Below are 22,031 nucleotides of genomic sequence, written 5' to 3'. Positions count from 1 at the left end.
GAACTGTATGGAAATTAATTTAAAGTCATGTTTATCAAGATTTACAAGTTGTCTTTTTGTTATATCATGTCTTGATGAAAAATATCCCTGTTAGCGGTGTTTGTAAACTTATAAATGTTTCTTCCTGTTTTGTCAGTTTCTTGTCAGAGCAAACAGACTATATCCAGAACTTTTCTAAAATGGAATTAAGCAATATGCTTCCATGTTCTTAGCTGAAAACCAAATACACGAGACTAAATATGCTAAGAACTGCAATTTGGTCCTTTGACACTGTGATCCTTCAGTGTTGGCATTTGTCCTTGCATCTTTATTAAATTTTGAGAGGCTTATCTATTCAAAGTGCCTGAAGATTACATTTTAATTAATTCTATACACTCTCTTCCTTAATATTTATTTCAGGTATTAATAATAATTTGGATGTTGTGATTAATTCGAGGAAAATGCAACAATCAGCTGCCTTAAATTCTAAAGTAAATAAAGCAACTTTGAAAGAACAAAAAGTCTTGGAGAAAAAAGTGGCCTTAAGAAGAAAAAGAAAAGGAGATTTAAGGTATAATAATTCTTCAGGCATTGTCTGAGAAAGAAAATTTCCTTGGATAACTGATAAAATGATTCATAGTGTCCATGAGGAATATTAGCCTGCAGGATCGCAGAATCATTCCATTGCAGAAAGAGGCCATTTGGACAATCAAGTAACTAGCCACTTGGATATGAAATTGGCTGAAAGGTAGGAGGCAGAGGGTGGTGGTGGAAGATTTTTCTTTGACTGTAGGCCTGTGACCGGCGGTGTGCCGCAAGGTTTGGTGCTGGTCCACTGCTTTTTGTCATTTATGTAAATGATTTGGATGTGAACATAGGAGGTGTCGTTAGTAACTTTGCAGATGACACCAAAATTGGTGGTGTAGTCAACGGCAAAGAATGTTGTCGCGAAATACAACGAGACCTTGATTAGATGGGCCAAGGCGTGGCAGGTGAAGTTTAATCTAGATAAATGTGAGATGCTACATTTTGATACGGCAAATTGGGGCAGGACTTGTAAACTTAATGATAAGGTTCTTGGGAGTGTTGCTGAACAAAGAGACCTTGGATTGCTGGTTCGTAGTCCCTTGAAAGTGGAGCTGCAGGTAGATGGGATAGTGAAGAAGGCATTTGGTATGCTTGGCTTTATTGGTCAGTGCATTGAGTATAGGAGTTGGGAGGTCTTGTTGTGGCTGTACAGGACATTGGTTAGGCCATTGTTGGAATACCACGTTCAATTCTGGTCTCCCTGCTATAGGAAGAACGTTGTGAAACTTGAAAGGGTTCAGAAAAGATTTACAAGAATGTTGCCAGGGTTTGTGGCTTCAGCTATGCGGAGATACTAAATAGTCTGGAGCTATTTTCCCGGTGCGTCAGTGTTTATAAAATCACGAGAAGCATGGATGGGGCTAATAGTCAAGGGTTTTTCATCCACCCAGAGTGGGGGAGTCCAAAACTAGAGAGCAAACATTTAAGGCTAGAGGGGAAGAATTAAAAAAAAACACCTCAGGGGCAACTTTTTCACGCGCAGGGTGGTGTGTGTATGGAATTAGCTGCCAAAAGAAGTAGTGGTGGTTGGTACAATTACACTGTTTAAAAGGCTTCTGGATGGATAGATGAATAGGAAGGGGTTCGAGGCCTATGGCCCAAATGCTGGCAAATGGAACTAGATTAATTTAGGACGTTTAGTTGACATGAGCAAGTTGGACCAAAGAGTCTGTTTCTATGCTGTACATCGTGAGTACTATGTCAGTCTCTGCTCAAACGGCTAGGTGCCATTCTCTGCCTTTCCTTCATAACCCTGAATATTGTCTTTATTTAAATAATTATCTCATGGCCTCACTAGATGCCTCTGTTGAACCTGCCTCCACTATATGTCCAGGTGATGTGTTTTAAATGGTAATTGCTCAGTTTTCTTGAATCATTTATAGAATATGGGCATCACTGGCTAGCCAGCATTTGTTGCCCGTCCCTAATTGCTCTTGAGAAGGTGTTGGTGAGCTGCCTTCTTGAACCGCTGTAGGTTGAAACACAATGCCATTAGGGATGGACTTCCAGGATTGTAGCCCATGGAGTCCACGCCTATCCTCCGAAGGGCATCTCACCCAGACCCACCCCATACCTTATTGTATCCCTGCATTTCCCACCCTAAACAGTATGGGCAGTTTAACATAGCCAATCCACCTAACTTGGAGGCCTTTAGGGCTGTTGGAGGAAACCGGAGCACCGACAGGAATCCCACGCAGATGTGGGGAGAATGTGCAAACGCCACACAGACAGTCACCCGAGGCTGGAATTGAACCCAGGTCCCTGGTGCTGTGAGGCAGCAGTGCTAGTTGCTGTGCCGCTCTTTGATGAATGTCTGCAATGCATCTTGTAGATAGTACTCACTGCTGCTTTTGAGCATCTTTGGTGGGGAATGTTTGCAGATGTGGCCCCAATCAAGTGGCTGCATTGTGTGGATGGCATCAAGCTTCTTATGTTGTTGGAGCTGCACCCATTCAGGCAACTGGGGACTATACCATCACCTTGATGACTTGTGATTTGTAAGTAGTGGACTGACTTTGGGGAGTGAGGAGGTGAGTTACTCACTGCAGTAATCCTAGCCTCTGACCTGCTCTTCCAGCCACTGAGTTTATGTGGCAAGAGGGAGTTGAGTTTCTGTTAAATGATCACTCCCAGGATGGTTGATCTTTGAGGAATCCGTGATGATAACACCATTGAATGTCAAGGAGCTGTGGTTAGATTGTCTTTAATTGGTGATGGCCATGTTCTGACATTTGTGTGGCAAAAGTATGAACGAGTTTTTTTTTCTCTCATCACGTTTTCTTCTTTTGCAAATTATTTTATATCTTTTCCCTTTTACTTTTGATCCTTCTGCAGGAATCCCTTTATGATTCAAAAGCTTCTATAAAATCCCCTCTTAGCTGTCTCATCGCCAAGGAAAACAGTCCCCACTTGTGCAGTCTGTCTTCATACCTGATATTTGTCATCCCTGGAGCTACTCTTGTAAACACCTCTTCACGTTTTCTGATATGTTCATATCCTTCCTAAAGTGTAGCACTGTACACAATACTTTAGTTGAGCCTAAGTAGCGTCTTATGAAAGTTTGGCATGACCTCCTGCCCTTATTATTATTATTATTATTATTATTATTACTACTATTCTTATTATTCCCCTATTAATAACATTTAGATTACTGTATATTTTATTAACTGCTCACTGTACCTGTGCTGCCACCTTTAGTGACTCATGCCTAAGCTTCTCTGCTCCTGCACAACCTTGAGGGTTGGATTGCATTTTGAAACTGATTCTCCATGTTCTTCTTGCCACATTGTCACCTCACAATTCTCTGCATTGATATTAATCTCCAACTTATCTGCTCACTCCAATTTGTCAATGTCCTTTTGTGATGTTCCACTATCCTCCATTCAGTTCACAGTGCTTTCAAATTTCGTGTCATCCACAAACTTGAAAATTATTTCCTGCACAACAAGGTCTCGATCGTTAATATATATCAGGAAAAGCAAAGATCCTAAAATTGTCCTAGGGAACTGCACTACAAATCTCCCTCCAGCCTAAAAGGTATCCATTAATCATTGCTCATTAATCGTTTAATTTCCCTGAATAAATTTTGTATATTTGTTACTATGCTGTTTTTGTCATGAGCTAAACTTTTCTCATGAGTCTGATGTGTGGCATTGTATCAAATTCCATGTACACCACATTGCCAGATTTTAGATTCTTGATTACTAGGGGTTTAGAACGGTATATGCAGGAATGCAGAACTGAGGTTAAAATTAGATCAGCCATACTTTTTTTTGAATAGTGGAGCAAGCTTCAGTGGTGGAATGGCATATTCTTGTTTCTCATTTGTACATTCATCAGTATTAGCCTCATCAACTCTGTCCGTAACCTCTTCAAAATAGCCTCCCAAATCTGTGCTAGCTCTTTCTGATTAACCCGCATTCTTCCACATGACTACTAATTTTAACCCAAACAATTAGTTTGAATACATTGGCCTTGGAGGACCTGCAGCATAGGCCTACAAGAACATTACCTGGATTTTAGGGGTTAAGTTATAAGGAGTAATTTTACACGTTAGGCTTGTTTTCTCTAGAATTCAGAAGGTTTTGGGGTAACCTCATCAAAGTGTTCAAGGTAATAACAGGAAAAGACAAGGCAGATAACTAGTGGTAGATATTCTCACTGGTTAGGGGTTCTCGAACTAGGGGGCATAGCCTGAGATTTGGGGTCACACCATTCAGGAGAGGTGTTTGGAAGCAGTTCTACACACAAAAGGTGGTAGAAGTTTGGAAGTCTATTTCATAAAAGGCCGTGGATGCTTTGAAGCATAAGTTTGATAAATTTTTGTTAAGCAAAGGTGATAAGGGATATGCACCAAAGGCCGATGTTTGAAATTAGGACACAGAACATCCAAGATCTTGTTGAATGGTGGAACAAGCTCAAGGGGCTGAATGGGCTATGCATATTCCTATGTTCCTAATTATTTCAAGATATTTCCTATCACTGAAGTTTTATTCACTCATCTGTAATTGTTGGGCTTATCTTTGTCTTTTTTGAACAAGGACATTGCAATTTTCTATCCTGTGGCATCACTGTCTAGTACAAGAAAGATTGAACGATTCTGCAATTTCCACACACCCTTAGATGTAAAGTATTCATTTAACTCCTCAACTATGCCCCATTCCTTTGTTTACAAATCCCCTTTTTAATTGCAAGTCAACCCTACTCCTTTCACCACCCTTTTGCTTTACTGTTTATGTGCCTGCGGAAAACTTTTTTACGTTAGCTGCTCGTGTTTTCTCATAATCCTTATTTGTTTTTAACATCTCCCTTTGTACTCAGTGTGGTTATCAATTATTATTTTCTACTTGACAGCTATCATAAGCATCCTTTATCTTAATCTGTATTTCCTTTCTCATCCAGTGAGTTTGTTTGCCCTGTCTTTCTGTTTTGAAGGAATAAGCTTCAACAATGTCCAAATCATCTCATTAAAGGTGGCCCATTGTTCATCTACGGTTTTTCCTACAAACCTTCAATGCATTCAGCCCATTCTTGCCCATTCGGTCTGTTCTTGCCCCATTGCAGTCCAGTTAAGTATTCTTACTCTGGAGTGCCCTTTTTCTTCTGCTGTCACCCTAAAGCTTATGACAATGATCACTCTCCCCAAAATGCAGATCCACTGACACTTGCTGGGCATGGCTGACTTTATTCCCAAGAACCAGATCTTGCAATGCCTCGTTTCTTGTTGTACCAGGCATGAGCTGCTGTGGAAAACTCTCCTGAACACAATCTAGGATTACTTAGCCCTTGCATAAATTTGACCAGGTATTTCACTAATTAGTTCTAATGTCACTGCTCCATTTAATTTAACTGCCTTTGGACAGTTTGAAAATGATCAGAAGTTACGTGTTAACTAAGTAAATTTAGACTGCCAGAATATATGAAATATAAAAAGCACGAAAAAGTTAGATGTAGCACTTTGCAACGGTTAAAAATGATATAATTTTAAAATTGTAAAAATGAATAAAAACCGAATACTTAAAATTAAACTGGTGGCAAAAGAGATAAACTTAGAAATTTCATAGTGCAATCATTTTAACATATAATTTGGTACTGTACTGTTGCTATTTACATCTGCACGCAATTGTAATTTGAACATTGACGAGTGCTCTGAAATAACTTTTTTTAAAAATCTTAGAAATTCCTGAAGCTAATGCAATTCCTGATGCAAAATCAAAATACAAATTTGCTGGACCTCTCCGCAGATGCTGACTGAAGTACTGAGTGTTTTCAGTATTTTGTGAGATTTAGTTTAGATGTCTAGCATCTGCTTTTTTATTTGATTTAGTAACCGTCTTCCAGTTTACAGCATCTTAATGCTGATAAAGCTATTTTTAAGTTCCTTGATGTTAATAATTTATATTTTTAAAAAGGAGACTGCAATCCTTCTAACTCAGCAACCCCCCTTTGTCAAATAGCATCATTGACTGAAAATAATGATTTGCAAACGTTTTTGATTTCTTTTAGTCATAATGTCTTAACATTATCTTTTCCTGCAGAACCCTATCAGAGGAACGTGTCTTGCATGAAGATCGAAAAAGAAAGCGTGCACAGCCAGAAGACTTTAAAGAAAGACAGAGTAAAATGGAGGTAGTGTATGAAAGCAAGTTATCATTTAGCATATTTGAAATAATTGGCTTTACTCTGGTGTGTGATGGTTAGCAATTAAAATAATGCAGCTTAAATATGTAAACACATGTATCAAGAATATATGCACTACAGGTCCTGAAATTAGGTGAGAAAAGTGGCTTTATTCTTCAATGTAGAAATTGATATTTGATTAATTTTAAAAGACATTTGAAAAATTTGAATTTTGGTTTTGGATGCTTTTGAAAGATTACTCCTATTGTCCTGTTTGTATCTAGTTTGCATAGAGTAATTCAACCAGCTTATTTGGACATAGTGCATAAAAATATTTTTGCATGACTATTATTGTTTGATCATTTAAAATAAGTAGTTTTTATTTCAGTGTTAATCTTTATTATACTGTAAAAGATGAACAGATATTTCTGTTCACCTTAGTGTTTGTAAAAATTGGACTGATCACTTTGGACCAATAGTTTGTTTCTTATAATTTAATTGTAAAATTCTGCTTTAAGTTTCTTTTTCAGAGCAAAGAAAAGGTGGCTACTTCCTCTGTTTTGAAAGATTCCAGGAGTGCATCATCCTCAGATGTGCCATCGAGGCCTGTGAGGAGATTTTCAGAGTGCATTCAATCAAATGACATGAGGAATGAAGTGAAAATAGATCATGAGCCTTGTCGAAAGCAGCTAAGAAGCAATTCCTCCTCTCAAGATTCAGATATGGAAGCGTTAAAAGTGTCAACAAATAATAAAGTTAATAACTTTGAATCAGATGGAAATATTAATGAAAATGAATTATCTAAGCAGAAAGATGAAGGAAAGCACATAAAAGAAAGTGATGAGCAAGTGGTGGTATCTGAGAGTGGTTATGCAGACGGTATTCATGTAGATGTTGATCAGAAGCTGAGGAACCCTTCAGAGGAGAAAGCCATTCCAAATTGCCTCTATGTTATCGTGTCAAAGAGTGACAACAAAACTCCAGTTTCCTCTAATTCTTCAGATTCATCTGTAATTGAACAGAGCCAAGATGTTAAACCAAAAGAGCACTCAAAAGTGAAGGAAGAGAAAGGTGATGAGAAAGGGAAAGAAAAAAGACGTGATTCTGAAAGCTTCTTGTCAAAATCTAGGGACAATATACAAGAAGACGCAAAAGGCCATGAGAAGAACAAAGAAAAGAGAAATGAAGCTGAAATTAATCGACCAAAATTCAAAGAAAACTCTCAAGAAGACATTAATGTTAGTGAAAAGGTGAAAGAGAAACAGAATAATTCTGAAAACCCTTATACCAAATTCCAGGGAAACACGCATGAATATGCTAAAAGCCATGAGAAAAGCAAAGAAAAGAAAAATGAAGTTGAGCAAAGTCGAGCAAAATTTAAAGAAATTGTGCAAGATGATAAAAGCAAGGAAAAGAGGAATGATTCTGAACGTTCTCGGTCTCAATCTAAGGAAAGCATGCAGGAAGATGTGAAACGCAAAGAGCGGAGAAGTGAACCTAGAAGCTCTTGGTCAAAATCCAGAGAGAGAGTGCAGGAAGATTCAAGAAGCCATGAGAAAGTGAAAGAGATTCAAGCTGTATCTGATAGCCCTCAGTCAAAATTAAAGGAAAATTTTCAGGAAGATGTGAGGAGTAAAGAGAAAAGAAAAAATTCTGAAGATGCACGATTGAGGTCCAAGGAGGATTTGCATGGTGATAGGCGCAACGAGAAGAGAATAGAAAGGAGACACAATTCTGAAAGCTCTCAATCAAAATTGAAGGAAATAGTTGAAAGTTCACGTTCAAAATCGAAGGACACTGTTGAAAGCACAAAGTCAAGACCCAAGGACTGCGGTGAAAGCTCTCAGTCAAAATCCAAAGACAGTACTGAAACCTCACGATCTAAATCCAAGGATAGCATTGAAAGCTCACGTTCAAAGTCAAAGGATGCTGTTGAAAGCTTAAAGTCAAAATTCAAGGACAACGTTGAAAGCTTACATTCTAAATCCAAGGATAACATTGAAAGCTTGAGGTTAAAACCCAGGGACAGCATTGAAAGTTCACGGTCCAAACCCAGGGATGGATTTGAAAGCCCACGGTCTAAGTCCAGGGACAGCATTGAAAGCTCATGGTCAAAATCAAAGGACAGTACTGAAAGTTCAGCATCTAAATCCAAGGACATTACTGAAAGCTCACGATCTAAACCGAAGGACAATGCAGAAGGTCTGCGATCAAAATCCAAGGACTGCATTGAAAGCTTTGGGTTAAAATCCAAGGACAGTGTTGAAAACCTGCGGTCAAAATCCAAGGGTGGCATAGAATACTCACGATCAAAATCCATGGACAGTGCAGAAAGCTCACGGTCAAAACCCAAGGACGGCACAGAAAGTTCAAGGTCAAAACCCAAAGACAGTGGTGAAATCTTGAGGTCAAAGCCCAAGGACATCACTGAAAGCTCACGTTCAAAGCCCAAGGACAGTGGTGAGAGCTCACGGTCAAAACCCAGGGACAGCTTTGAAAGCTCGCAGCCAAAATCCAAGGATAGCTGTGGGCGCTCACGGCCAAAGTCCAAAGATAATGTTGAGAGCTCGCGGTCAAAAACCAAGGACAGCATTGAGAGTTCACGGTCAAAACTGAAGAATAGCTGTGAAAACTTGCATTCAAAATCCAAGGACAATAATGAAAACTTGCGGTCAAAGCCCAAGGATAGCAGTGAAATCCCACGGTCAAAATCAAAAGACAGCACTGAAACCTCACAGTCAAAATCAAAAGACAGCACTGAAAGCTCACAGTCAGAGTTCAAGGACCGTGTCGAAAGCTTGCGGCCAAAGTCCAAGGACAGTCGTGAAATCTCACGGTTAAAGTCAAAAGGCAGCTCTGAAATTTCACGGTCAGAATCAAAAGACAACTCTGAAATCTCGCTGTCAAAATCAAAAAGCAACGCTGAAAGCTGGCAGTCAAAGTCAAAAGACAGCGCTGAGAGCCCGCAGTCAAAATCAAAGGACAGTGCTGAGAGCCCGCAGTCAAAATCAAAGGACAGCGGTGAAATTTCACGGTCAAAATTCAAGGAAAATATTGAATGTACTCAGAAGGGAACAGAAGAAAGACATGCCACTGAAAAGATTCAGTTTAAAACCAGAGACTCGGAGATATCACAATTAAAACCTAAGGATAAATTAGAAGCAAATGTTCAGTTCGTGAAAGCAGAAAAGAGCCATGATTCTGAATCAGAATCCAGACAGAAAGTAAGGGATGGTGTCCAAGACAATGAAAAGGGAATGGAAAAGAAACCTGATTATGTAAACACTTGGTCAAAAGCTAAGGATCATTCGGAAAGCTTTCAATCAAAATTCAAGGAGAATATGCAAGATGACATTCAAAGCAATAAGAAAGAAACTGAAAAAAGGCATGATTCAAAAAGCATTTATTTTGAAAAGTCCCGATCAAAGTCTAAGGAATACTTGCAGGAAGATGACGTTAACAAGAAAATGGAGAAAATACGTGATGTTGAAAATGTTCAGTCACAATCGTGGGAACCTTTTGAACATTCATGGGTAAAATCTAAAGAGCAGCCGGAAAGCACTCAATCAAAATGTGAAGAAAATTTGCTGCAGGCTATTCAAAACAGTGAAAAAGGACAAGATAAATGTCTTTCTGAGAACATCCGACATTTAAAATCTGTGGAACAGCCTGGAAGGTCTCGAACAAATGAAGATGAAGAAAACATTCAAGACAATGAAAAAGGTGAGGAAAAGAAAAATGATTTCCAATGTATTCAGTCAAAATCCAAAGAATCCTCTGAAAATCTGCAAGAAAAGCCTACAGGAAAAGCACAAAGCTGTGAGAATGATGTAGAAAAGAAGGATAATTTAGAAAACATTCAAACAAGATCATTGGATAAAATACAAAATAATCGAGGAAGTGAAGAGCTGAAAGAAAATGAGTCTCAAAATTATTTTTCCAAATCACTCGCAGTTGGTTATCAAGATGCTCAAAATAGTGAGGCAAAACGTAAACTGGAAAACTTAATGTCAGCGTTCAAGGAAAATGTGACACCTAGTAAAGGCAATGGAACTGAAGAAAGAAATAAACCTGAGAATGATCAACCGGAATCTGAAGCTTATCTGCTGGAAGCTGTCAAAAGTAGTGAGATAGGGAAGAAAAATTATTCTGAAAGTTTAGATTCAAAATTAGAGGACCGGCAAGTGAAAGATATTGACGAAACAGATGATACAGGAAAAATGTCTGCAAACCTTGTGTCAAGTTCAAAGGAAAAAGTACAAGCTGATCCGTGTGCTGAAAAGGGAACTGGTACATCAAGCTCCCAGTTCAAATCAGAAGAAAGCATGCTGGATACAAAAGGAACTGGACACGATGCAGGAGATTTAAAGGTAGAAGCAGAGAAGTTTTTGAAAAGTGAAAACAAACTAGAGGAGAGAAATGAAGCCTTTGAAAGTGGAGTGAGTGAAAGCAAGCATTTGAAGCATGTGCCAAATGGTGAAAAAGAGCACAAATCTGTACAAATCAGAACTGGTAATTGTAGTGCAGCATTGTTGCAAAAAGAGCAAACTGAGGACCCAGCTCATGACCAAGCTGCAAGGCTTAATGAGTTAAACATTCCTCCAAATGTGGATCAACAAGAGTCTTTACTTCCTCCTTATCAGACACTTCCTGCAGACACTCCAACATTAAATGATGCAAGTCTTCAACATCCAGCTGCAAGCCTAGCACAGTTTGTTCATTATAATCCATCTTCGCCAGCCACTCCAACACTTGATGAAAGCTTTAGCTATGAGGCATCCTCTGGTTCCAAAGATGTGGTTGAATCTTCTGTAGAAGATTCTGAAAAGCAAAAGGCTTGTACTTCAGAAAATATCAAGCAAGTTTTATGTAAAGAGCAGCAAGCTGAAGAATTAGAATCAAAATATGACTTGAACATGAAATCGCAAGGTAAGGAGAAAGTATACGATGATCCTGCATTGATAGGGTGGCCAAGAATATTAAAAACTCAATGTTAAAAGTACACTGTAGAGTTTGGATTTAGCTTTTGCATGGCACAATCTGTTCAGAACTACTGATTTTCCTTCCCAATATTACTGAGGGCAAGATTTCAACTGGTTCTTTTAGCTTTCTCAGTGGTTGCAGAAAGCATTCACATTTTCCTTGCAGTGTGTATTTCGTCACAGTGGAGATTTCAGTGACTTTGAAGTCATTTGACGTGTGCTATTTTCTGCTCTAAGTTCACCTAAGTTTTTGTTTTCTTCATGAATGTGTATCTTGCGGCAAGGCCAGCATTTCAAATCTACTCCTAATTGTCCTTGAGAAGTTGGTGAGCTGCTTTCTTGAACAACTGCATTCTGTTTGGTTTAGATGCCTGTGTTACTGCTGGAAAGGCAGTTCTAGTATTAGATTCGGAAAACATTGAAGGAACAGTGAAATAGTTCCAAGTTAGTGTGGTGTGTTGCTTGGAGGGAAATTTGCAGGTGATAGTATTCCTATGAGTCTGCTTTTGCTGTTGATCTAGGTGGTAGAGGTCACAAGTTTGTAAGATGATGTCCTAGGAACCTTGGTGAGTTGCTGCAGTGCAGTTTGTTTACAAATACACGCTACTGCCACCATTCATCAATCATGGTGAAAATTAATGTTTAACTTCATGGATCAAGCCCTCTTTGTATCATTTTGCCCGAATGTCTGGATGTACCTTAAAAGCTCATTGAAATTTTAAAAATATGCATACTATCATCCTATTTTGACAAAAAACCTCATGTTAGTTGTATATGAATAGACTTTGATAAAAGTGAACAAGAATTTGATATTTTCTTTGCAGTGTTCCTGCAGGTAGCTGTTTTCTTTATATGGATTTATGCCAATAAGAATGACAGAACTTATAACACAAAATTGCGAAGAGTTTTCCTTACTAAATTTCTTTACCCATTCATGTAGAGTTGCCAGTTCAGCAGGATGTTGTATCAGAGATAATCACAAGTGCCATTTGTGAGTGGAAAGATGAAGCTGCGGTAAGTAGCTATATAGCAACGGTACATGTTGCTGGAAACTAAAATGTGAAATGGTTCAACTATCACTGGTGATTCTAGTGTGCTTCCTATTCCATGCCCAACCCTTTCTGCCTTTGATACGGTATTTGGCATGTGTTCTGCTTGTCTAATGGAATCACTAACATTTAGTAACAGGTCATTTGTGAAAGCAACTTTCCATGATTCTGAAAACCTATAATAAATGCCTCTTCTTTTCCAACCAGTGGTACGGTGCCAGTTTTAAGTCTTTGTAGTTCAGTTTACTTTTGATTAAAAGCTGCTTTATTCAAATTGAAAAGTAATGCCTCCTAATGAATAATGGTTGCTTACTTAGAAACTCAGTGCAAATTTGTTAATTTGAATTTGCTATTCACTCCCAAATTTGCAGTTTAATTTGAATTCAGGCTTGGAGCTGCTTGTGTGCCTGGGCAATATAATCTCACCTGAGGACGAATGAATTCACCCAATAACTCAACACTTGAGACAGTAAACAGTATTTCCACAAAGCGTTGGCATCGAGATGAGATATAACATTTTTAAATTGCGATCTCACAATCCAGGGTTTATTCAGAAAGTGCTGCCAAGTAAAATGCTAACTTTTGTCAACAATATGTTTTCAGGTGCGAGAAGATCTGAGCTACAAAACTGTGATGGTTTGCATGAGCATGCAATAGCATGGGGTGGGTGATGGTTGAAAGAAACCTCTACAGATTGGAAGTTCCTCTGCCTGCCTTTTCTTCCATGACATTGTTTTTTGTCTGTGTCCCCCACAGAATAAGAATCCCATATAATGATGCCCATGAATATTACTGATTTTTTTGGAGGAACAGTAGCCACTTTGTTGAAAGCATGAGTATCTTAAGTCAGAAAAGTCATGTTGGCATTTAACAGTTGTGGGGCTCATGTGAAAACCCATGAAAGAATAACAATTTTTTAAAAAGTGCAATCAGCTTAAAGAGGAATCTGCTGAAAATGACATTCACCACTGTAAATTCAAATCACCAGCTCCATTTGACTATCATGGATTCTACATAGGTATAGACAGTCAATACTGACTTGATGAGCAGACAATGATAGTGAGGCAGCCTCTGTCGTAGGCATGACTCCAATTTTTATTGCTGTCCTTGGCAACACTGCATTCATTTCTCATTTGTAGTTTGTGCACCTGACAGCTAGACCACAGTCAAACGCAATCAGAGTGAACCACAAAGAGTAAATTCAAGTCACATGTAGACTAGACAGGATAAGCATGGTCGGTTCCTGGTATCTATAAAGTATATTAAAGAACCAGAGATACAAGATGTAGAGCTGGATGAACACAGCAATCCAGACAGCATCAGAGGAGCAGGAAAGCTGAAAATCTGAAGAAGAGCCCAGATCCGAAACGTCAGCTTTCCCGCAACTCTGATGCGCCTGGCCTGCTATGTTCATCCAGCTCCATACCTTGTTATGAGAGATAATGGGAACTGCAGATGCTGGAGAATTCCAAGATAATAAAATGTGAGGCTGGATGAACACAGCAGGCCAAGCAGCATCTCAGGAGCACAAAAGCTGACGTTTCGGGCCTAGACCCTTCACCAGAGAGCTTGGTTGTTATCTCTGGTTCTTGCATCGGCAATTCCTACTATTTCTATTAAAGAACTAGTTGAGTGTATAAATCAATAAGGCAATCTTCACAAGCATGTTTCTGCTACTAGCCTGCAATTTACCAAATTACGCTTGACCAAGAAGTGACTGGCATGCTTCTGGCTGTTGGCAGAATGTATCATATAATATTACAAAGTGAACTTTTGCATTGTGAAGCATGTGGACTGCTCAAGTAATTTTTTATTCAGCAGATATGGGCTCCACTGGCTGGCCAGCATTTATTGCCCATCTCAAGTTGCTGTTGAGAGGGTAGTAATGAAGTGTTTTTGTCAAACCACTGCAGTCTATTTGGTGTAGGCACACTCACAATGCTGTTAGGGAAAGAGTTCCAGGATTTTGACTCGAAAGTATACATCACATTGATTTTTTTTTTAAATAGTCCTTTCTTGTATGTTCTGTGCTTATTAACATGAAGTAGTTCACATAATTGGATTTCTAAATGATTTTGCTTTAATATAAAAAAAGTCATGAATTAACGGAAGCCTTTATTATAGCCTTCATTACAGCATTTGATCTATGAATGTCCACTGTCTTGTACCTGAATACATTTTCTTTCCTATTATGGAAGATTTAGAGCTGCACACCCTACACCCACCATTGGTCTAATGTATAAATTTAAAGTACAGCTAGAATCCTACCATCTTTAGTTTAGTCTTAACAAAGGAGTATTTTCTTTCAATTTTATATTTCTCAATTCTTTCTTGTAAGCAATGTCCATTTAATTTGGAGTTACTGAATAATGTCTACTTAATAATGTCTATGTTCAAATCATTTATAGCAATAGAAAGCAAACTGTCAGCAGTGCAGGCAAACCCAAGTCCATTTGGGTACTTGCCATTTAGTGTGTCTGTGCCTGAACTTTGCAAGAGCAATTTAGCTAGTCCCAATCTTTTGACTTGCTTCTGTATGAGGAACCACTTGTAAGTCATTGATTGTACCTATACCCAAATATTTTCTGCCCTGGAAGTCTCTGGGACATCCCCTCTCTCAAGCACTGTTACAGTCTATAACCACCCATCTTCTTTCCATCCTAATGTAAGTACCACATTTCAGTGAAGATTTATCAGCCAGTCCCACCTTGTAATGAATGGCAGAGAAGGCTAAGAGGGTTCAGTTGTGTATCCCTCTGATTTTCCTTGTTTCTATGCATATGTCTGCATATCTCATTTCACCACTCGTTAACAAGTGCCTAAGCAATGATATCTTTACCTAGCATTGTCTCTATATGCTGTCTATTTCTTCACAAAGAAATTCACAACTTGATCACACTAAGCAGCACAAATTGCTTGATTCTGTAGGTGTTTATGTTAAGTATTTTGCCAGTAATGAGTAAAGAAGTACTTTTATTTGGGATTCAGTTTTTAATACGTGAAATATTGAATAGCATTTGTAATAGTTGTAATGATCAGCTAGGCTCAGATAATCCAACAAGTAGGAGAGCATCTTTTGCTGAACATTATTTATTTTGCTTTGTAGATATTTGCTTTGTAAGTTTATATCCAGTAACCTGTGAACTGGAGAAACTTAAACTGGCTTTCTACTCAGGTTTGCTGCAATTGATCTCAAGATGTTGCACGTTGAATAAAAAAAGAACAAAATTAGTATTAGTCTAGCACTGTCAAGGGATAAGTATTTTGCCCTGTGAAGCAGGAGGCTGTGTCAATTTGTTTTGGTAAAATTCATGAAATACTAGGTCTGAACATTTTTTTTTTGTTATCATGATTTCACATGAATCTTTTTGGCCAAGTGTTGCTTTTATTTGCATTTCCAAGTATTTTTGCCCATCTTTTTACAATTTTTATCCTTCTGAATGTTCTAACACAGCTGGAATATGATTTGATTGTCAATGACCACTATCCCTTGTATCATGAAAGTAACCACTCTTCTTGGATACCTACACAGTGAATGTTGGCAGGCTAGCCAACAGCTAATAACAATTCTCTTCACTCAGCATTTCCACCTGTGCGCTGTTAGTATGTTTGCTATGTAAGCTCATTAAAATTGAAATAAAGAATACTTGAGAGTTTTGGATCAAACATTATCAATGTTTTTCATAATTAATTGCTTTTGCACTTGTGTGACAGTTTTACAGGCAAAATACTGCATTGTAACAATTGTTGTACAGAGAATATTTTGAGGATACTGGAAAGTTGATTTATGTAACAGTTTTCGGCTCTGGTGTATAGTCTTGCTTTTTATAAAAAGTCAAATGCGATGTGATCATACAAGTTTTCCTCCCAATATAGGAGGAGCAATCTGTTAAGGGTGCTGAAGAACAAAGTTCCTGTCGAAGAGAAAGAAAACCCAAACGCCCTTACTCTCCAGTAGAAAATCCCTCTAAACGACGGCATCTTCATTCAGGTAAGTATAAACAAATCTCATCTTAACATTTTTTCACTTGTTGGTCATTTTTTTAAATCAAAGACAGCTTATAAGAATTTCAGTCTTTAGATACCAATTCTAATAAATTTTCATGCTGTATTATTAATGCCATTAGAGGAGAAAATTACCATGGAGGAGGATATGCACAAACCTTATTCAGAAGCTGTATCAGCTCAAGTACCAGATGTAGAAAAACCAACACAATCTCGGGGCAAAATTGCTGCCAAGCTTGAAGAAAGAACAAGGTGATTTCCTGCTCTGTAACTATGACAATTTAAAGAGGTACACTTTGAAAAAGAAAACATCCAATTATTGTATCCTTTACAATGACTTTGTCCATTTCTAATGTGTTAAAATTTTGAAGTAAACTCCTAATAGGAACACTTAGATTGGTAATTGTGCAATCACATGTAGTCCTTTCTTCAGATTGCAGCTTCTATGAACTGAATTCTGTAAGAAGCTGATATGTTTTACTGCTCCATAAGCCTACCTGCTGGAGACCCCTTAATGAATTGAAAAACACTTAACAGGTCAGTAGGGGTTTCCCTTGGCTTTCACAATGCAAGACCATCAGATGTAGGAGCAGAGTAGGCCAATCACCCCATCAAGTCTGCTCCATCATTCAGTTAGATCATGGCTGATCTGACAAATCTTAGTTCCCCATAACCCCTGATTCCCTAAGTAATTAAAAGCCTGTCTTTCTCAGATCTGAATATACTTAGCGAGCCAATTTCTGCAGCCCTCTGAAGTAAATAGGTCCAAATGGTTCACCATCCTCTTAAGAGAAGAAATTCTTCCTCATCTGTCTTAAGCTGGTCATCCTTTATTCTGTGAATATGCCTCTGGTCTTACATTCTCCTGCAAGGCGAAACAACCTTTCTGCATCTAACCTGTCAAATCCCCTTAGTTGCCCTCATTCTTCTAAATACCAATGAGTACAGATCCAACCTAGTCGGTTTCTTATGGTAAGACAGCCCTTCTATACCTGATAATACAGTAGTGAACCTTCAGCACACTGTCTGTAAAGGCAATAGATCTTCCTTTAGATAAGTAGCCCAAAACTGTTCACAGCATTCCAGCTGTAATCTTGTATAGTTCTAAAAAAACTTACCTACTTTGATACACTATTCCCTTTGAAGTAAGGACCAACATTTCACTTGCCTTCCTTATTACCTGCTGAACTTTGTGATTTGTGCAAGAGGATACCAAAATTCCTCTACTTTGTAGCTTTCTGCAGACTTCCTCTGTTAAAAATAATAAGTTCCTGTATTTTTCCTGCCAAAGTGCATAATTTCACATTTTTCTGTCTTACATTCTCTCTGCCAAGGTTTTTCCCACTTGCTTAACCTGTTTATATCCTTGTGCAGATTCTGTCATGCTCGTCACTTGCCTTTCCAACTACTTTTGTGTTATCCAAAAACATCCAAGTCATTAATATATATTATAAATAATTGTGGCCCTGCACCGATCTCTGTGACAATCTACAGGTTGCCATCCTGAAAATATCCTCTGGCTGAAGAAATTTCTCCTTATCTCCATTCTAAAAGATTTTCCTTTTAATCTAAGGCTGTCCCCTTGGGTCCTAGCCTCTCCTACCAATGGAAACATCTTTCCAACATCCACTCTGTCCAGGCCATTCAATATTCTGTAAGTTTCAGTTAGATCCCCCCGATTCTCCTTAACTCCAATGAGTATAGACCTAGAGTCCGCAAATGTTCCTCATATGTTAAGCTTTTCATCCAGGGACCATTCTCGTGAACCTCTCTGAGGGCCAGAACATCTTTCCTGAGATATGGGACCCAAAACAGTGCACAGTACTCCAGATGTGTCCTGACCAGAGCCTTATAGAGCCTCAGAAGTATATCCCTGCTTTTATATTCAAGTCCTGTCAAAATAAATGCCAAAGTTGCAGTTTCCATCCTGACTAATGACTCAACCTGTAAGTTTAGCTTTAGGGAATCCTGGACTAGAACTCCCAAGTCTATTTGCACTTCAGACTTCTGAATTTTCTCAATAGCCCATACTTAGATTCTTCTTGCCAAAGTGCATGGCCTCACACTTCCCCACGTTGTACTCCAGCTGGTAGATCTTGCTGTTACACCCAAAACTCTTTGCATCTCATGATATGTAAGCAGGGACAATAGCTACTAATTGACATTGAGATAATTGGCCATCTGATCTGTTCTTGCTGGTCTTAGTTGAGGGAAGAACATTGATCAGAGCAGCAGGCAGACTCTTATTAGTATTCCAATATAGCTTTTGCATGCAACTGAAAGGGCAGACATCAAGATAATCAGGTGTAGAGCTGGATGAACACAGCAGGTCGAGCAGCATCAGAGGAGCAGGAAGGCTGACGTTTCGGGCCTAGACCCTTATTCGGAATTGGGAGAGGAGAAGGGGGTTCTGAAATAAATAGGGAGAGAGGGAGAGGTGGATAGATAGATAAAGGAGAAGATAGGTGGAGAGAGACGCAGGGATGGAGCCAGTAAAGGTGAGTGTGGGTGGGGAAGTGGGGAGTAGCTAGGTCAGTCCATGGAGGACAGACCGGTCAAGGGGGTGGGATAAGGTTAGTATGTAGGAGATGGGGGTTGAGCTTGAAGTGGGACGAAGGGATAGGTAGGAGGAAGGACAGGTTAGGGAGGCGGGGACAAGCTGGGCTGGTTTTGGGATGCGGTAGGGGGAGGGGAGATTTTAAAGCTTGAGGTCCACATTGATATCATTGGGCTGCAGGGTTCCCAAGCGGAATATGAGTTGCTGTTCCTGCAGCCTATGGGTAGCATCGTTGTGGCACTGCAGGAGGCCCAGAATGGACATGTCGTCTGAGGAATGGGAGAGGGAGTTGAAATGGTTTGTGACTGGAAAGTGCAGTTGTTTAGTGCGAACCGAGAGTAGATGTTCTGCAAAACGGTCCCCAAGCCTCTGCTAGGTTTCCCCAATGTGAGAAGGCCACAACAGGAACAGCAGATGCAGTCTACCACATTTGCAGATGTGCAAGTGAACACCTACTTGATGTGGAAAGTCTTCTTGGGGCCTGGGATGGGGGTGAGGGGGGAGGTATAGGAGCAGGTGTAGCACCTCCTGTGGTTGCAGGGAAAAGTGCTGGGCGAGGTGGGGCTGGAGGGATGTGTGGAGCGGACAAGGGAGTCATGGAGAGAGTGGTCCCTCCGGAAAGCAGATAAGGGTAGGGAGGGAGAAATGTCCTTTGTGGTGGCATTAGCTGAAATATAGCATCTACAACATTGCAGCACTGCACAGCATGGTGCAGAATTGTGTTCAAATTCTTCAGTGACCTTTGTGCCAAGAACTTTGTTTCAGATAGTTATTGAGCAATTTAGCATCCTCTCGAAATCAGAGCTTGTCACGCTGATTCATGATCGTTTTTGCAACAGTGTGCAAGTTCTTCCATTGTGGCCTTAGTTGCAGAGGTGACATTTAATTAAACAGATGAGCACCTTGGTGGTAATAACTGTGATCACTTGGCTATAGAAGGATTAGCTGCCTAAGCTAATGCTGGGATTTTAACAGCATCACATAAAAATGTTTTGACCAAGATAGCCATAGTCAGACTACAAAGGGATTGCTGTTCTCGGTTTCAGTACGTACCATGATATTTTATCCATTTTGTAGTACATAGAACTAGAACTGGATCATTCGGCTGTTGAAGCCTGCTGTGCCATTCAGTAGAATCGTGGCCGATCTGGTTGTGGTCTCAAGTATATTTTCCTGTTCACCCCATAACTGTACATTTCTTTGTCTTTCAAGAATCCAATCAGCTCTGTATTGAATAAATTCAGAGGCTTAGACTCCTTTGCTTTCTGGGAAGAGAATTCCATGTTTTAACAATCCTCAGCAAGAAAAATAAAAATGTCTCCCTATCTCCCATGTCACCCCTAATGTTTTTTGCTACTGCGTGGACCTCTGAGGATAGTGTGTGCCAGCAGCCTCTAGATGCAGTATTCAATTTGTCCACATGCCAGTTGACATGTGCAGACTATCCAAGCAGCTGTGCACTTTAGAGGGAACGTTACCTTCATTGCCGACCTTGTTTTCTTAAGCAGTCTTGCCCCATAAATAGAAACAGTGCCATCGCAAGGGTAGCATGGTGGCTCCGTGGTTGGCAGTGCTGCCTCATAGTGCCATGGACCCGGATTTGGTTCCAAACTTGGGTGACCGTTTGGAGTTTACGTGGTCTCCCCGTTCTGCATGGGTTTCTATTGGGTACTCTGGTTTCCTCCTGCAGCCCAAAGATGTGCTGGCGAGGTGGAATATCCATGGTAAATGTGGAGTAATGGGGATAGAGTAGAGGATGCTGGGTCTGGGTGTGATACTCTTCAGAGGGCTTGTGCAGACTTGATGGGCCAAATAACCTCTTTGCACATTGCAGGGGTTCTGTGTAGCCGTCCAACATCTTGCATTCTCCTAAACTCCAGTGGGCCTAGGTCCAACCTATTCAAACTTGCTTGATAAAGTAAGTCTTTTATCCCCGTTGCAAACTTTCTCTGAATGGCTAAAACAATATATATTTTTCAAACAAGTTGGGGTGGACCAGAATTGTATATAGTACCTCAGATGTGATCTCATCAAGACCCTGTAAATCTGCAGTAAAGATTTCCTATTCTATATTCCAGAAACCAGATATCTGATTTAAACATTCAGAATAAACCAACTACTCGTGCAGCCAAAAGAATTAGTAGCCCTGAGCATCATTCAGTGACTGAACGAGAACGGCGTTCATCGGCTCCAGTAAAAGAGAAACTAACATCTGATATAAAAGCTGCGAAAGCTCCAGTAACAATGTCAGTTACAAGGTAAAGCCACAAATGTTTATCCCTTTTGCAGATAATTAGTGCATATTTAATTATGTTTCTATTAAGACGTTTCACTTGGTCCCTAGAAGGATCTCTAAAGTTCAGTCCTCACTTCTTCCCAGTGTTCTGGAGAGAAATTGGTTTTGATTTACTGATGATAATTTTCAATTTTTAAATTATTTTGTTACCAGATTTAACTATTGCACTTGTAGGTGCATCAACCTTAAAACTAACAAAAATATGTTTTTCTGTGAGCGATATTTGTTAAATAAAATTGTCTAATGTTTGAGATTTTTGAGGAAGTAACATGCAGTGTCGATAAAAGGGGACATGTAGGTGAGGTGTGTGTGGATTTCCGTTGACGAGGTGCCTCATCATTGGGGCATCAACTATTTACAATCTGTAACTATTACTTGGATGAAATGACTGCATATGTTAAGTTTGCTGATGACACAAAGATAGGCAGGAGAATAAGTTGTGAAAATGGCACGCGGGATCTTGTGAAGGAGTATCAATGATTCAGATGAGTAGGCATTAGTATGGCAGATGAAGTATATCGTGGAAAAATGTGAAGTTGTCGTCTTTGGCAGAAATACTATATTATACTACTCATATAATACCATATTATTTAAATAGATAGATTGAAGAACTTGATGGCACAGAGCAATCTTATTGAATGGTGGAGGCAGACCTGACGGACTGGATGTTAATTTGTGTGTTTTCAATCTGAATGATCTGGTAGATGAATTACAAATGCAGATACAGCTAGTGAGTATGTCGGCAAATAGAATGTTGTTGATTGCAAAGAGAAGGGAAGATAAAAGCAGAAATGTTTTCGTACAGTTCAGGACACTGGTGAAAACACAGTTGGAATCCTGTGTACAGTTTTAGTTTCCTTATTTAAGAAAAGGTGTAACTGCATGAAAAGCAGTTCAGAGAAACTGTACTCAGCTGATTTATGGGATAAAGCAGTTGTTTTATGAAGAAAGGTTCT

At 39.4% G+C, this 22,031-nt stretch overlaps 1 protein-coding gene across 1 annotated transcript in view; it reads left to right on the top strand.

Annotated features, from left to right (window-relative positions):
• The window catches only part of bod1l1 (biorientation of chromosomes in cell division 1-like 1), a 66,129-nt gene that overhangs the window by 37,205 nt on the left and 6,893 nt on the right, over positions 1-22,031 (top strand). The window contains exons 8-14 of the mRNA XM_048533271.2: positions 400-550; positions 6,105-6,195; positions 6,705-11,115; positions 12,109-12,182; positions 16,094-16,208; positions 16,345-16,474; positions 20,858-21,037. Coding sequence (XP_048389228.2) covers positions 400-550; positions 6,105-6,195; positions 6,705-11,115; positions 12,109-12,182; positions 16,094-16,208; positions 16,345-16,474; positions 20,858-21,037 — 5,152 coding nt within the window. The remainder of the gene's footprint in view (positions 1-399; positions 551-6,104; positions 6,196-6,704; positions 11,116-12,108; positions 12,183-16,093; positions 16,209-16,344; positions 16,475-20,857; positions 21,038-22,031) is intronic.

This window comes from Stegostoma tigrinum, chromosome 1 (genome assembly GCF_030684315.1).
Source record: "Stegostoma tigrinum isolate sSteTig4 chromosome 1, sSteTig4.hap1, whole genome shotgun sequence".
Taxonomy (NCBI): Eukaryota; Metazoa; Chordata; class Chondrichthyes; order Orectolobiformes; family Stegostomatidae; genus Stegostoma; species Stegostoma tigrinum.
Note: the sequence above shows the minus strand (reverse complement) of the source record. Positions and strands in the feature narration are given on the sequence as shown.